The sequence below is a fragment of the Panulirus ornatus genome, chromosome 30, assembly GCF_036320965.1.
Source record: "Panulirus ornatus isolate Po-2019 chromosome 30, ASM3632096v1, whole genome shotgun sequence".
Lineage (NCBI taxonomy): Eukaryota > Metazoa > Arthropoda > Malacostraca > Decapoda > Palinuridae > Panulirus > Panulirus ornatus.
The window spans coordinates 19,520,213-19,536,826 of record NC_092253.1 but is presented as its reverse complement, the minus strand read 5'-3'; the positions used below and the strand labels follow the sequence as shown (position 1 = coordinate 19,536,826).

Here is a 16,614-nt window from a genome sequence, read left to right as displayed (position 1 = left end):
ACCTCAAGGCTACAACTTCCTCACGTACCCCAGTCTCGCACCGGAACGTTGGTGGCCCAGACTACATCCTAACTTCGGCTACATTGTAGCTTAGACCTCACTGTAGTGCCAGTGTGTAGTCCCGGGGTGAGCTGCGGCATGAGACGATAGTGTAGCTGTTAGCAAGGACGGAGTGTATGTAGCCTTAGGCTACAATGTAGCCCTCGTAGTCCACGTGCAACGACAATTGAAATTCAGGTTATCGTAAAGTCTAGACCTCATGTAGCCCCAGACTACAGTGCAACAGTTGAGCGTCTCTATCTTGCTACATTGTAGCCCCAGACTACAGTAAAACAGTTGAGTGTCTCTATCTTGCTACATTGTAGCCCCAGACTACAGTGCAACAGTTGAGCATCTCTATCTTGCTTCATTGTAGCGCCTGACTACAGTGCAACAGTTGAGCGTCTCTATCTTGCTACATTGTAGCGCCTGACTTTCTGTTGTTCCCGACTTCCCTGTAGCCCGAAACTCCAGTACTGTCCCAGACTATGATGTCGTCCCTCGCTCTGCATATCCAGACTACACTGAAGATCCAGACTCCTTCGCTGTTCCAGGCGACACAGTAGCCCAGTTGACAACACTGTCAGCTGTAGAATAGCCTCACTGTCCAACACATGACCCAGACCGTAGCTTAGCGGCAGCCTACACAGCTGGGCTATGTGTTCACTACAGCCAGGACGGTGTATAGCCTGAGCCTACCCCTGCAGGTGGTCGTCCTCGCCCGCAACAGACTACACGAGTTCCCGAGCTGCCTCCTGACCCTGCCTGGCCTGACGCGCCTCTACCTCAGCCACAACTACCTCCGCCTCCTCCCACACGCCCTCACCAGGCTCACCAGGTACGTCAGCATCCACGCCTCCTCCCACACGTCCCTCACAGGGCTCACCAGGTACGTCAGCACCCACGCCTCCCCCCACACGCCCTCACCAGGCTCACCAGGTACGTCAGCACCCACGCCTCATCTCACACGCCCTCAACAGGCTCATCAGATACGTCAGCACCCACACGCCCTCACCAGGCTCATCAGGTACATCAGCACCCATGACTCCTCTCACACGCCCTCAACAGGCTCACCAGGTACGTCAGCACCCACACGCCCTCACCAGGCTCACCAGGTACGTCAGCACCCACGCCTCCTCCCACACGCCCTCACCAGGCTCATCAGGTACGTCAGCACCCACGCCTCCTCCCACACGCCCTCACCAGGCTCACCAGGTACGTCAGCACCCACGCCTCCTCCCACACGCCCTCACCAGGCTCACCAGGTACGTCAGCACCCACGCCTCATCTCACACGCCCTCAACAGGCTCATCAGATACGTCAGCACCCACACGCCCTCACCAGGCTCATCAGGTACATCAGCACCCATGACTCCTCTCACACGCCCTCAACAGGCTCACCAGGTACGTCAGCACCCACGCGCCCTCACCAGGCTCACCAGGTACGTCAGCACCCACGCCTCCTCCCACACGCCCTCACCAGGCTCATCAGGTACGTCAGCACCCACGCCTCCTCCCACACACCCTCGCCAGGCTCACCAGGTACGTGAGGGGGCTTTAGCGAGGTAGTATCAAGAACAGAGGACTGAGCCTTAGAAGGAAAAATCCACACTTGGCCCCCTTCTCTGTTCCTTCTTTTCGGAAAAGTGAAAGCTGGAGGGGAGGATTTCCAGATCTCCGCTTCCCGTTTTAGTCGATTTCTACGACACGCTGGGACTACGGAGGTATATATATATATATATATATATATATATATATATATATATATATATATATATATATATATATATATATATATATATAAGTAGGAGAGATGGCCAGAGAGCGTTACTGGATTACGTGTTAATTGACAGGCGCGCGAAAGAGAGACTTTTGGATGTTAATGTGCTGAGAGGTGCAACTGGAGGGATGTCTGATCATTATCTTGTGGAGGCTAAGGTGAAGATTTGTATGGGTTTCCAGAAAAGAAGAGTGAATGTTGGGGTGAAGAGGGTGGTGAGAGTAAGTGAGCTTGGGAAGGAGACTTGTGTGAGGAAGTACCAGGAGAGACTGAGTACAGAATGGAAAAAGGTGAGAACAATGGAAGTAAGGGGAGTGGGGGAGGAATGGGATGTATTTAGGGAATCAGTGATGGATTGCGCAGAAGATGCTTGTGGCATGAGAAGAGTGGGAGGTGGGTTGATTAGAAAGGGTAGTGAGTGGTGGGATGAAGAAGTAAGAGTATTAGTGAAAGAGAAGAGAGAGGCATTTGGACGATTTTTGCAGGGAAAAAATGAAATTGAGTGGGAGACGTATAAAAGAAAGAGACAGGAGGTCAAGAGAAAGGTGCAAGAGGTGAAAAAAAGGGCAAATGAGAGTTGGGGTGAGAGAGTATCATTAAATTTTAGGGAGAATAAAAAGATGCTCTGGAAGGAGGTAAATAAAGTGCGTAAGACAAGGGAGCAAATGGGAACTTCAATGAAGGGCGCAAATGGGGAGGTGATAACAAGTAGTGGTGATGTGAGAAGGAGATGGAGTGAGTATTTTGAAGGTTTGTTGAATGTGTTTGATTGATAGAGTGGCAGATATAGGGTGTTTTGGTCGAGGTGGTGTGCAAAGTGCGAGGGTTAGGGAAAATGATTTGGTAAACAGAGAAGAGGTAGTAAAAGCTTTGCGGAAGATGAAAGCCGGCAAGGCAGCAGGTTTGGATGGTATTGCAGTGGAATTTATTAAAAAAGGGGGTGACTGTATTGTTGACTGGTTGGTAAGGTTATTTAATGTATGTATGACTCATGGTGAGGTGCCTGAGGATTGGCGGAATGCGTGCATAGTGCCATTGTACAAAGGCAAAGGGGATAAGAGTGAGTGCTCAAATTACAGAGGTATAAGTTTGTTGAGTATTCCTGGCAAATTGTATGGGAGGGTATTGATTGAGAGGGTGAAGGCATGTACAGAGCATCAGATTGGGGAAGAGCAGTGTGGTTTCAGAAGTGGTAGAGGATGTGTGGATCAGGTGTTTGCTTTGAAGAATGTATGTGAGAAATACTTAGAAAAGCAAATGGATTTGTATGTAGCATTTATGGATCTGGAGAAGGCATATGATAGAGTTGATAGAGATGCTCTGTGGAAGGTATTAAGAATATATGGTATGGGAGGCAAGTTGTTAGAAGCAGTGAAAAGTTTTTATCGAGGATGTAAGGCATGTGTACGTGTAGGAAGAGAGGAAAGTGATTGGTTCTCAGTGAATGTAGGTTTGCGGCAGGGGTGTGTGATGTCTCCATGGTTGTTTGATTTGTTTATGGATGGGGTTGTTAGGGAGGTAAATGCAAGAGTTTTGGAAAGAGGGGCAAGGATGAAGTCTGCTGGGGATGAGAGAGCTTGGGAAGTGAGTCAGTTGTTGTTCGCTGTTGATACAGCGCTGGTGGCTGATTCATGTGAGAAACTGCAGAAGCTGGTGACTGAGTTTGGTAAAGTGTGTGAAAGAAGAAAGTTAAGAGTAAATGTGAATAAGAGCAAGGTTATTAGGTACAGTAGGGTTGAGGGTCAAATCAATTGGGAGGTGAGTTTGAATGGAGAAAAACTGGAGGAAGTGAAGTGTTTTAGATATCTGGGAGTGGATCTGGCAGCGGATGGAAACATGGAAGCGGAAGTGGATCATAGGGTGGGGGAGGGGGCGAAAATTCTGGGAGCCTTGAAGAATGTGTGGAAGTCGAGAACATTATCTCGGAAAGCAAAAATGGGTGTGTTTGAAGGAATAGTGGTTCCAACAATGTTGTATGGTTGCGAGGCGTGGACTATGGATAGAGTTGTGCGCAGGAGGATGGATGTGCTGGAAATGAGATGTTTGAGGACAATGTGTGGTGTGAGGTGGTTTGATCGAGTAAGTAACGTAAGGGTAAGAGAGATGTGTGGAAATAAAAAGAGCGTGGTTGAGAGAGCAGAAGAGGGTGTTTTGAAATGGTTTGGTCACATGGAGAGAATGAGTGAGGAAAGATTGACCAAGAGGATATATGTGTCGGAGGTGGAGGGAACGAGGAGAAGAGGGAGACCAAATTGGAGGTGGAAAGATGGAGTGAAAAAGATTTTGTGTGATCGGGGCCTGAACATGCAGGAGGGTGAAAGGAGGGCAAGGAATAGAGTGAATTGGAGCGATGTGGTATACCGGGGTTGACGTGCTGTCAGTGGATTGAATCAAGGCATGTGAAGCGTCTGGGGTAAACCATGGAAAGCTGTGTAGGTATGTATATTTGCGTGTGTGGACGTATGTATATACATGTGTATGGGGGTGGGTTGGGCCATTTCTTTCGTCTGTTTCCTTGCGCTACCTCGCAAACGCGGGAGACAGCGACAAAGCAAAAAAGAAAAAAAAAAAAAATATATATATATATATATATATATATATATATATATATATATTTTTTTTTTTTTTCTTTCAAACTATTCGCCATTTCCCGCGTTAGCGAGGTAGCGTTAAGAACAGAGGACTGGGCCTTTGAGGGAATATCCTCACCTGGCCCCCTTCTCTGTTCCTTCTTTTGGAAAATTAAAAAAATAATGAGAGAGGAGGAGTTCCAGCCGTATATATATATATATATATATATATATATATATATATATATATATATATATATATATATATATATATATATATATGCTTCTTGCATGGGATACACAGTCACATAACGAAGAGGAACACCAGTGTAATGAGGAACATCTTGTTTACTGGCAGACGTGTCTAAACACATCAAGAGACCATGGAAGTATGAAGTTGACGTCTGACGTAGAAATGAATCAAGTTGTTCCAGTTTTGGACCCGGTAATGAAACGACTGGATGGCTTGTCCGTTCATTGGTTCACGTATTACATAGTTCACCTCGTTTATTCCTGTTCATTTTAAACGTAACCTTCTTCACACTCTACCTGACAGAGCTTCTCATACATCTCCTGGTTATTGTAGATAATGACGGATTTATATTTGTAAAAATATCTTCATTACCGTACCGATTATCCTCCTAACTTCACCGACAAGTTAGAAAATCCGTGAGTGATCAATTAACACACACACACACACCCTCAAGTTACACTTGTTTCCACACCATTGGTAAATCAGCCATTGTATGTACTAGCCAACAGAGCTCTCACGTCTGCCATCAACATTGCTTAACGAATTCATTCATTTCACTTCGGTTTATGTTCAAGGTCAGGGATGGTGCTGATGTTTATATAGATTCACCAGAGATTCATAGGCGTCTCTTCGATACAAACACACGAGTGATGGCTGCCAGACATCATGTAGCAGAAAGATCAATACACTTGAAATCTCGGGACAGTTGAACACTTGTTTAGTTCGGCGAGAACGTCTGCTTTTATCGCTAAACCATCTTTCTCGACCATCAAAAAATCATTCACGGAAAAGCATTCACCTTCGCGTCAACGTTCAATGTTTACAGTACAGGCAGAAGTGACCTGCCACAGGTCAGCCCACCACTGGTCACACGTAAGCACCCGCCACAGGTCAGCCTACCACACGTAAGCACCCGCCACAGGTCAGCCCACCACTGGTCACACGTAAGGACGCGCCTCAGGCCAGCCCACCACTGGTCACACGTAAGGACCCGCCACAGGTCAGCCCACCACTGGTCACATGTAAGGACCCGCCACAGGTCAGCCCACCACTGGTCACACGTAAGCACACGCCTCAGGCCAGCCCACCACTGGTCACACGTAAGGACCCGCCACAGGTCAGCCCACCACTGGTCACATGTAAGGACCCGTCACAGGTCAGCCCACCACTGGTCACACGTGAGGACCCGCCACAGGTCAGCCCACCACTGGTCACACGTGAGGAACCGCCACAGGTCAGCCCACCACTGGTCACACGTAAGCACACGCCTCAGGCCAGCCCACCACTGGTCACACGTAAGCACCCGCCACAGGTCAGCCCACCACTGGTCACACGTAAGCACCCGTCACAGGTCAGCCCACCACTGGTCACACGTAAGCACCCGCCACGGGTCAGCCCACCACTGGTCACACGTAAGGACCCGCCAAGCATCAGGTCTGGCAATTCTGTTGTCTCGCACAGTATGCATGATTTCTGTAATATCAATTTTGGTAAACTATTTTATTGTTATTAAATGATTTACTTAATTGTTTTACAGAGATATCTAGTCTGTTCTCCAAATTGATCCCAGAGATGATTAGACTAATCCAAGATATGATTAGATTGATATTAGAGATGATTTATTGATTCAAGATGTGATTATATTGATATTAGATATAATTTATTAATCCAGAATAAGATTAGATTGATATTAGAGATAATTTATTAATCCAGGAAATGATTAGATTGATATTGGAGATAATTTATTAATCCAAATAAGATCAGATTGATATTAGAGATAATTTATTAATCCAGGAAATGATTAGATTGATATTGGAGATAATTTATTAATCCAAATAAGATCAGATTGATATTAGAGATAATTTATTAATCCAGGAAATGATTAGATTGATATTGGAGATAATTTATTAATCCAAATAAGATCAGATTGATATTAGAGATAATTTATTAATCCAAAATAAGATTAGATGATATTAGAGATAATTTATTAATCCAAAATAAGATTAGATGATATTAGAGATAATTTATTAATCCAAAATAAGATTAGATTGATATTGGAGATAATTTATTAATCCAAAATAAGATTAGATGATATTAGAGATAATTTATTAATCCAAAATAAGATTAGATTGATATTAGAGATAATTTATTAATCCAAAATAAGATTAGAGGATATTAGAGATAATTTATTAATCCAAAATAAGATTAGATTGATATTGGAGATAATTTATTAATCCAAAATAAGATTAGATGATATTAGAGATAATTTATTAATCCAAAATAAGATTAGATTGATATTGGAGATAATTTATTAATCCAAAATAAGATTAGATGATATTAGAGATAATTTGTTAATCCAAAATAAGATTAGATTGATATTAGAGATAAATTATTAATCGAAAATAAGATTAGATTGATATTAGAGATAAATTATTAATCGAAAATAAGATTAGATTGATATTAGAGATAATTTATTAATCCAAAATAAGATTAGATTGATATTAGAGATAAATTATTAATCGAAAATAAGATTAGATTGATATTAGAGATAAATTATTAATCCAAAATAAGATTAGATTGATATTAGAGATAATTATGTTACGGTTGTTGAGCGTTGATAGAGTGTGGTTGATGTTAATGCTGGTATGGTTTGGTTTGTGTGGCACAGACTGGTGGAGTTAGACGTATCATACAACCGGCTGGTGGGCGTGGGCGTGGGTGTGGGCGGCCTCCCAGCCCTGGCCCATCTCCGGGCCGCCCACAACCGCATCACTGACGCCCCCGAACTGGTTACCATGGAGACTCTCCGGACTCTGGTGAGTACCTCTGTCTCCATCTGCCTCCCCTGACGCAGTCTGGCTTCACTGACGCAGCCTGGCTCCCCTGACGCAGTCTGGCTTCACTGACGCAGTCTGGCTTCACTGACGCAGGCTGGCTTCACTGACGCAGGCTGACTCCCCTGACGCAGTCTGGCTTTACTGACGCAGTCTAGCTTTACTGACGCAGTCTGGCTCCTCTGACACAGTCTGGCTTTACTGACGCAGTCTGGCTTCACTGACGCAGTCTGGCTTTACTGACGCAGTCTGGCTTTACTGACGCAGTCTGGCTTTACTGACGCACTCTGGCTTTACTGACGCAGTCTGGCTTTACTGACGCAGTCTGGCTTTACTGACGCAGTCTGGCTCCCCTGACGCAGTCTGGCTTTACTGACGCAGTCTGGCTCGACTGACGTAGTCTTGTTCGCCTGACGCAGGGGAATAAGTTTATCGAGTTGTATGGGAAAGTGGTGATTGAGAGGGTTTCAGAAGCAGTACAGGATGTGTGGCTCAGGTGTTTGCGCTGAGGAACGTGTGTCAGAAATACGTAAACAATGGACTTGTAATGTTTCATGTATGGACCTTGAGAAACTCGCAGGGTTCGTGAGAGGGTGAAGGTTCTGGGAGCATTGAGGAATGTGTGGGAAAAATAGTTCACCGTCTGGAAGTGTGAAAAAGGGTATATTTGAAGGTACAGTAGTCCCAGTGTCGTTGTGCGAATGCGAGGCATGGGCTATAGATGAAAATGGATGGACGAGGGTGAATGTGTTGGAAATAAAATGTCTGAAGATATTATGTGGTGTGAGGAGGGTTGATATAGGAAATAATGAAAGATAAGAATAGATGTGTGGTAATAAAAAGTATGTGGTTTGAGAGACCTGAAGAGGTTGTGATGAAATGGTTTGGACATGTTGAGAGAATGAGTGAGGAGAGGTTGACAAAGTGGATATATGGGTCGGCAATAGAGGGTACAAGGAGAAGGGGGAGAACAGATTGGAAATGAAAGGTTGGAGTTTAACAGATTTTGAGAGTTCAGGGCTTGAACATGCAGGAGGGTGAAAGGTATGCAGTGGATAGAGTGAACTGTAACAGTGGGATATACAGGGGGCAACGTGCTGTCTGTGGACTGGACCAAAACGTATGAAGCAACCGGGGGAAGCCATGGAAAGGTCTATGGGACCTGGTTGTGGATAGAAGGCTGTGGTTTTAGTGCATTGCTCGTAACGGCTAGAGAGTAGATGTGAGCGAATGAAGTCTTTCTTCGTTTGTTGGTGCCGCTATCTCGATGAAGCGGGAAACGGCGAACAAGTATGAAATATATATATATATATATATATATATATATATATATATATATATATATATATATATATATATATATATATATATATATATATATTTTTTTTTTTTTTTCTTTATACTTTGTCGCTGTCTTCCGCGTTTGCGAGGTAGCGCAAGGAAACAGACGAAAGAAATGGCCCCACCCCCCCCCCCCATACACATGTACATACACACGTCCACACACGCAAATATACATACCTACACAGCTTTCCATGGTTTACCCCAGACGCTTCACATGCCTTGATTCAATCCACTGACAGCACGTCAACCCCTGTATACCACATCGCTCCAATTCACTCTATTCCTTGCCCTCCTTTCACCCTCCTGCATGTTCAGGCCCCGATCACACAAAATCTTTTTCACTCCATCTTTCCACCTCCAATTTGGTCTCCCTCTTCTCCTCGTTCCCTCCACCTCCGACACATATATCCTCTTGGTCAATCTTTCCTCACTCATTCTCTCCATGTGCCCAAACCATTTCAAAACACCCTCTTCTGCTCTCTCAACCACGCTCTTTTTATTTCCACACATCTCTCTTACCCTTACGTTACTTACTCGATCAAACCACCTCACACCACACATTGTCCTCAAACATCTCATTTCCAGCACATCCACCCTCCTGCGCACAACTCTATCCATAGCCCACGCCTCGCAACCATACAACATTGTTGGAACCACTATTCCTTCAAACATACCCATTTTTGCTTTCCGAGATAATGTTCTCGACTTCCACACATTCTTCAAGGCTCCCAGAATTTTCGCCCCCTCCCCCACCCTATGATCCACTTCCGCTTCCATGGTTCCATCCGCTGACAGATCCACTCCCAGATATCTAAAACACTTCACTTCCTCCAGTTTTTCTCCATTCAAACTCACCTCCCAATTGACTTGACCCTCAACCCTACTGTACCTAATAACCTTGCTCTTATTCACATTTACTCTTAACTTTCTTCTTTCACACACTTTACCAAACTCAGTCACCAGCTTCTGCAGTTTCTCACATGAATCAGCCACCAGCGCTGTATCATCAGCGAACAACAACTGACTCACTTCCCAAGCTCTCTCATCCCCAACAGACTTCATACTTGCCCCTCTTTCCAGGACTCTTGCATTTACCTCCCTAACAACCCCATCCATAAACAAATTAAACAACCATGGAGACATCACACACCCCTGCCGCAAACCTACATTCACTGAGAACCAATCACTTTCCTCTCTTCCTACACGTACACATGCCTTACATCCTCGATAAAAACTTTTCACTGCTTCTAACAACTTGCCTCCCACACCATATATTCTTAATACCTTCCACAGAGCATCTCTATCAACTCTATCATGCCTTCTCCAGATCCATTAATGCTACATACAAATCCATTTGCTTTTCTAAGTATTTCTCACATACATTCTTCAAAGCAAACACCTGATCCACACATCCTCTGCCACTTCTGAAACCGCACTGCTCTTCCCCAATCTGATGCTCTGTACATGCCTTCACCCTCTCAATCAATACCCTCCCATATAATTTACCAGGAATACTCAACAAACTTATACCTCTGTAATTTGAGCACTCACTCTTATCCCCTTTGCCTTTGTACAATGGCACTATGCACGCATTCCGCCAATCCTCAGGCACCTCACCATGAGTCATACATACATTAAATAACCTTACCAACCAGTCAACAATACAGTCACCCCCTTTTTTAATAAATTCCACTGCAATACCATCCAAACCTGCTGCCTTGCCGGCTTTCATCTTCCGCAAAGCTTTTACTACCTCTTCTCTGTTTACCAAATCATTTTCCCTAACCCTCTCACTTTGCACACCACCTCGACCAAAACACCCTATATCTGCCACTCTGTCATCAGACACATTCAACAAACCTTCAAAATACTCATTCCATCTCCTTCTCACATCACCACTACTTGTTATCACCTCCCCATTTACGCCCTTCACTGAAGTTCCCATTTGCTCCCTTGTCTTACGCACCCTATTTACCTCCTTCCAGAACATCTTTTTATTCTCCCTAAAATTTACTGATAGTCTCTCACCCCAACTCTCATTTGCCCTTTTTTTTCACCTCTTGCACCTTTCTCTTGACCTCCTGTCTCTTTCTTTTATACTTCTCCCACTCAATTGCATTTTTTCCCTGCAAAAATCGTCCAAATGCCTCTCTCTTCTCTTTCACTAATACTCTTACTTCTTCATCCCACCACTCACTACCCTTTCTAAACAGCCCACCTCCCACTCTTCTCATGCCACAAGCATCTTTTGCGCAATCCATCACTGATTCCCTAAATACATCCCATTCCTCCCCCACTCCCCTTACTTCCATTGTTCTCACCTTTTTCCATTCTGTACACAGTCTCTCCTGGTACTTCCCCACACAGGTCTCCTTCCCAAGCTCACTTACTCTCACCACCTTCTTCACCCCAACATTCACTCCTCTTTTCTGAAAACCCATACTAATCTTCACCTTAGCCTCCACAAGATAATGATCAGACATCCCTCCAGTTGCACCTCTCAGCACATTAACATCCAAAAGTCTCTCTTTCGCACGCCTGTCAATTAACACGTAATCCAGTAACGCTCTCTGGCCATCTCTCCTACTTACATAAGTATACTTATGTATATCTCGCTTTTTAAACCAGGTATTCCCAATCATCAGTCCTTTTTCAGCACATAAATCTACAAGCTCTTCACCATTTCCATTTACAACACTGAACACCCCATGCATACCAATTATTCCCTCAACTGCCACATTACTCACCTTTGCATTCAAATCACCCATCACTATATCCCGGTCTCGTGCATCAAAACCGCTAACACACTCATTCAGCTGCTCCCAAAACACTTGCCTCTCATGATCTTTCTTCTCATGCCCAGGTGCATATGCACCAATAATCACCCACCTCTCTCCATCAACTTTCAATTTTACCCATATTAATCGAGAATTTACTTTCTTACATTCTATCACATACTCCCACAACTCCTGTTATATATATATATATATATATATATATATATATATATATATATATATATATATATATATATATATATATATATATATATATTTTTTTTTTTTTTTTTTTTCTTTCAAACTATTCGCTATTTCCCGCGTTAGCGAGGTAGCGTTAAGAACAGAGGACTGGGCCTTTGAGAGAATATCCTCACCTGGCCCCCTTCTCTATTCTTTCTTTTGGAAAATTAAAGAAAAAAAAAACGAGAGGAGAGGATTTCCAGCCCCCCGCTCCTTCCCCTTTTAGTCGCCTTCTACGACACGCAGGGAATACGTGGGAAGTATTCTTTCTCCCCTATCCCCAGGGATAATATATATATATTCATTTTACGGTTCTATGACACAGCTGACCTTTCTTGCCTACAGGACGTGTCTGGGAACCAGCTGAGCGCCGTGCCGGGCCTCGGGAAGAAGGCCACCGCCGCCCTGCATCAGCCAGACCCCCACAGCCCGGCCTTCCAGGATGCCCCTCCGCCGCCCCCGCCTGAGGGAAGCGAACCGCTCACCCTCAACCTCAGTCTCAACAGCCTGAGTGGACCAGTGACCCTGGCTAGTATACAGGTCAGTCACTTGTCCACTGTAGGGGAGGGCAACCAGGTGGCGCAAGAGCGGGTTCTTAGGTGTTGGGTGACACACACACGCCTCACGAGGGACCTGACCGCAGTGGTCCCCATGATAGAGACAGGGAAGCAACATGATGGCAAACGGGAAGGGTTGGTTGAAGAGAGGTGATGGGGAGGAGAGTTGACAACACGGAACACTTGTAATTCTATTCTGGCTAAGACGATGGTAAAGATACACCTCATAGACACGAACAGCACATTATACAGGGGGTTGAAGCCCATGGAAAAGATGTTCGTGATTTACTTTATCGAACTTGTTCAGAATTTTGAACACTTGGATTAAGTTGCCGCGAACTTCTACGTTTTTTAAGGGAGAAGAGATCCAATCGTTTCAGCCTCTCTTCGTACTCCAGATTTCTAAAGGATGGGATCAATTTTGTCGCGCGTCTTTGTACTTGCTCTAATTCTTCCTTCTTTTTTTATAGTTTGGGGACCAAAACTGGACTTCATATTCAATTTTGGTCTTACAAGAGAAGCATAAAGTGTGAGAATTGTTTCTAGTGTCTTGTAATCTATGTTCCCGTCTATGACACCTAACATTTGGTTGCCTTTTTAACTTGCTGCTTGACACTGTTTAGTGTATTTCAGATTGTTGCTAACAACAACTCCAAGGTCCTTTTCTTAATTTACTTTAGTTAGAGAGTTTCCGAATAGTTTGTAGTCGTAAGGTATACTCTTGTCTTCAGAGTGCGTAACTCTACACCTGTCTATATCAAACTTCATTTGCCATGTGTCTGACCACTCTGCTAGTAAGTTAAGATCTCTTTGAATCATTTCGCAGTCTCTCCTCTTTACAGCTCTACCTCCTAGTTTAGTATCGTCAGCAAATTTGGAGATCTTGGATATGAGACCGAGTTCTAGGTTATTTATGTGTATCATGAAAAAGATTGGGCCGAGGACCGACCCCTGTGGCACACCACTCGTTACGTCTAGCGAATTTGATTCTTCGCCGTTTAATACTAGACGCTGCTTTCTTCTGGTAAGCCAGTCTCTGATGTCCACTCTGATGTTGAAGGATAAGACGAGTTCAGTGCCCGGGAGACCTGAGGACCTCAGCCAGCATGCTTTGTGATGCAGGAGGACTTGGGGAGTGATGGTCTGCATCAGAAATATCATGAAGGCGAGCACGTGCCGCAGCAGCTGTGGTTCATCCGGCATGTCAGCACGGTCATCTAGGCACACACACCCTATAGTCGAGTTCTGCGAGATATAAACTTCTTTAAGGACAGTTATCCGGATGGCTCGATGATTGGAGGACACACAGTCTGCCTCATTATATTGGACACACATTCGTAATTCGCTAAAAAACCTTCTCTCTCTGAGCTTTCATACGCAATCCGCGTATGAGCATTGTGACGAGATAAATACCTCAATTCCAGCTTACCTGAGTTGTGTGCGTGGTGAGCGGCAGTCTCCTCAGCGGACGTATGGTTGGAAAGTGGTGTTGATATCGTCGGTTTAACTTCGGCATCATAGAAACGTATCACTCAACACTGGATGTACCGTTATGAAGGTACGAGTCTACAGCCTCCTCCTCAAAGGCAATTAACTGTTTTTTTCATTATGGGTAACGGTTGTTATACCGGGTTATCGTTGTTGTTGGTATGTTGAGAATGTCGACAGCCTCCTGCACTACTTCTCTCAGGGTCTGGAGTGGATGGCGACGTTAGCGCTGTCCTCCACTCCATCGTGTGGGAACCGTTCAGAGGAGTAGTCCTCTCGGTGAACAGTCTCAAGTGTTTACCGTAATCATACAGGTTCACTTTTAACGTCAGATATAAAAAGGTTACCAGCCATCATGTAAAGTCACCCGCAATAATTGTAAAAGTATTTAATCCCAAAATGTAGGAAAGGACGGAAGGGTGTTGGGGTAGTGTAGCTCTGTCTTGCTGCTGACTTAACTTATGGTTAGTTATTGGCTGGACCTTCTCCCCCTGCTGTAACATGGCTGTCTTCTGCAACATTCTCTTCCCACCTGCTTGATCAACACGGCTTTCTCCTGAACCTGCAGAATCAGTGCACAGGGAATCCCGGGCAAGTTCCTCATCTGCAAAAACTTGGGCTGACACTCGGGGCCTGACCGTGGGTGGTGTGGGGTGGGGCGCTCCCTCCCATTGTGTTTACCTTCGCTGGTTCACATGTGGTTAATATAAACAGGACTCGGTCGTGAGTGCAGGGAGGGGACGTGGGTGATCGTGGGTGCTGGTCGTGAGTGCAGGGAGGGGACGTGGGTGATCGTGAGTGCAGGGAGTGGATGTGGGTGGAGTGAGGGGGTTGTGTTCGTGCGGATGTCAGTGGCCCAAACGAGGTCGTGGTGTGGAGGCGACAGCGTGAGTATACTTGTGTAGCAGTCATTATATCTCTGTACAATACCCTAGTATGTCAGGGCCGCCCTCCCGGCCCGCCTGCTCCCTCCCTCACCAGGCCTCCCTCCGTGTCGGGTGTCGGGTGGCGTGTCGGGTAACGGCCTGGGGAGACACCACCTGATGACGGGGATATGTTTTACCTTAAGCCGCCGCCCTTCCGCCGTCTGAGCCTCCCTCCCACTGTCTCCTTCGCTCCTTCTCTTCTCCCTCAAAATCTTATCGCTCACTGCTCTACCCTGCCTCCCAGCCTGTGTCATCAAACCAACATACCACAGGCACAACGGTGGAATCAGTCCGCGCCAACCCTCTCTTTCACTTCCCCTGTTACTGTCAACATATCCTCTTACTCCACCGTAGATGCTGCCTCCCTCTCCTCCCCCAACATGCAACCATCCGATCAGTATCTTGCCTGGTGTCAGCCCAGTGCACTAGACTCCAAAACTCTCCGTCCTGCTGTTCTCCAGTGACACTTGATGGTGTACTGTTGATGGATGCATCTGTTACACCTGTCACTTGTTCTGTCCTACTGATGTTCCATAATAAGACGCTATCGCTGTGCTACCTTGTTAGTCTCACGTCTGTATCTTCCTCCATCGCTCTCTGTGTCACCACCCCCTCCCTATCTCCCTTCTCCCTATCTCCACATCAAGGCCCTCCAGCTACCCCTCCCTCGGCAGCCAGGCCCTCCAACTACCCCTCCCTCGGCAGCCAGGCCCTCCTCAACATGCTGTTGCAACTGTTTCTTCACCTGTGGACCACAGGCACACTTCTCACGTGCAGGAACCGTGACGACTTCCTCTGAGGGAAAGTGTCTGTAAAGACAAGAGGAAAAAAAGAAGAGAAATATCATTATGGTATATGTTAGGACAGGAAACTAAGTGTAGCCCGGTAGCTTAGTTTTCCTCAGGTGTAAGAAGGTTCCAGCCATCGCTTGAACATTCCTGAGCCAGGAGGATAGGTAGTACTTCCTTAAGCGGCAGCTGTGTACAGCCTGCTGACATGGAGGGTGTGGTAAGAGTTTTTACGTATAAAGTATTTGTCTAGATATGCAAAGAAAGTATTTCTGTTAGGATGAAGGGTACGTGGCTCGGGCTAGATGGAGGCCAGTATAGAGCGTTCATTGGATACAGTACATGATCACAGGAGGGGGACAGGTGGGCCCAAATTAGGCCCAGGGACCCTGAGGGGATTCGTTAGTCGAAAAAAAAAGATTAGGGAACGGAAGATAGTGACGTTGATAGCAATACAAGGGAAGGTCAGACCACATCACATGTAAACACACAGTATATATACATAATGCAGGACAACACGGGCACTGGATGTATCACAGAGGAGGTTTAGAACCCATCAAATACTTGGTATGTACGTACTTTGCAGGAGACGGGATGATACTTACGGTTACTCATAGTTGCTTTTATGATAATTACGATACTTATACAGATAATCTACATCTGTGATACCGTGGGTGAATGGCTGGAGATAGGTAGGGGCAATCACAGAGCCCACAGTGGGTTTGTACACTAAGACGGGTGGGTGACATGTGGGCCGTGGGTTCCAGTGTATTCTCAAAGTACCGTAGGAGGGTGGAGTCAACACTGTTGATGGTGCTGGTTTAGCAAACACTCAGATAACACAAGATATACATAATACACAGGCTCAAGATTGTCAGTATATAAGAAAACATACAAGTATGATTACAAAGAGGTTCAGAGTATATCAGATTCAAGATTCCCCGTATGATAATGATGGTTACTTAAGAGCTTGTAACATTATATAACTCAGGATAAGACGAATTGTTCTTGGTAGC

At 45.3% G+C, this 16,614-nt stretch overlaps 1 protein-coding gene across 1 annotated transcript in view; it reads left to right on the top strand.

The window, feature by feature from the left end:
• Positions 1 to 530: 530 nt before the first annotated feature.
• Positions 531 to 16,614, top strand: part of Phlpp (PH domain leucine-rich repeat protein phosphatase) — a 71,359-nt gene continuing 55,275 nt past the window's right edge. The window contains exons 1-4 of the mRNA XM_071680048.1: positions 531 to 593; positions 747 to 1,480; positions 7,310 to 7,457; positions 12,185 to 12,379. Of these exons, the coding sequence (XP_071536149.1) occupies positions 531 to 593; positions 747 to 1,480; positions 7,310 to 7,457; positions 12,185 to 12,379 (1,140 nt within the window). The remainder of the gene's footprint in view (positions 594 to 746; positions 1,481 to 7,309; positions 7,458 to 12,184; positions 12,380 to 16,614) is intronic.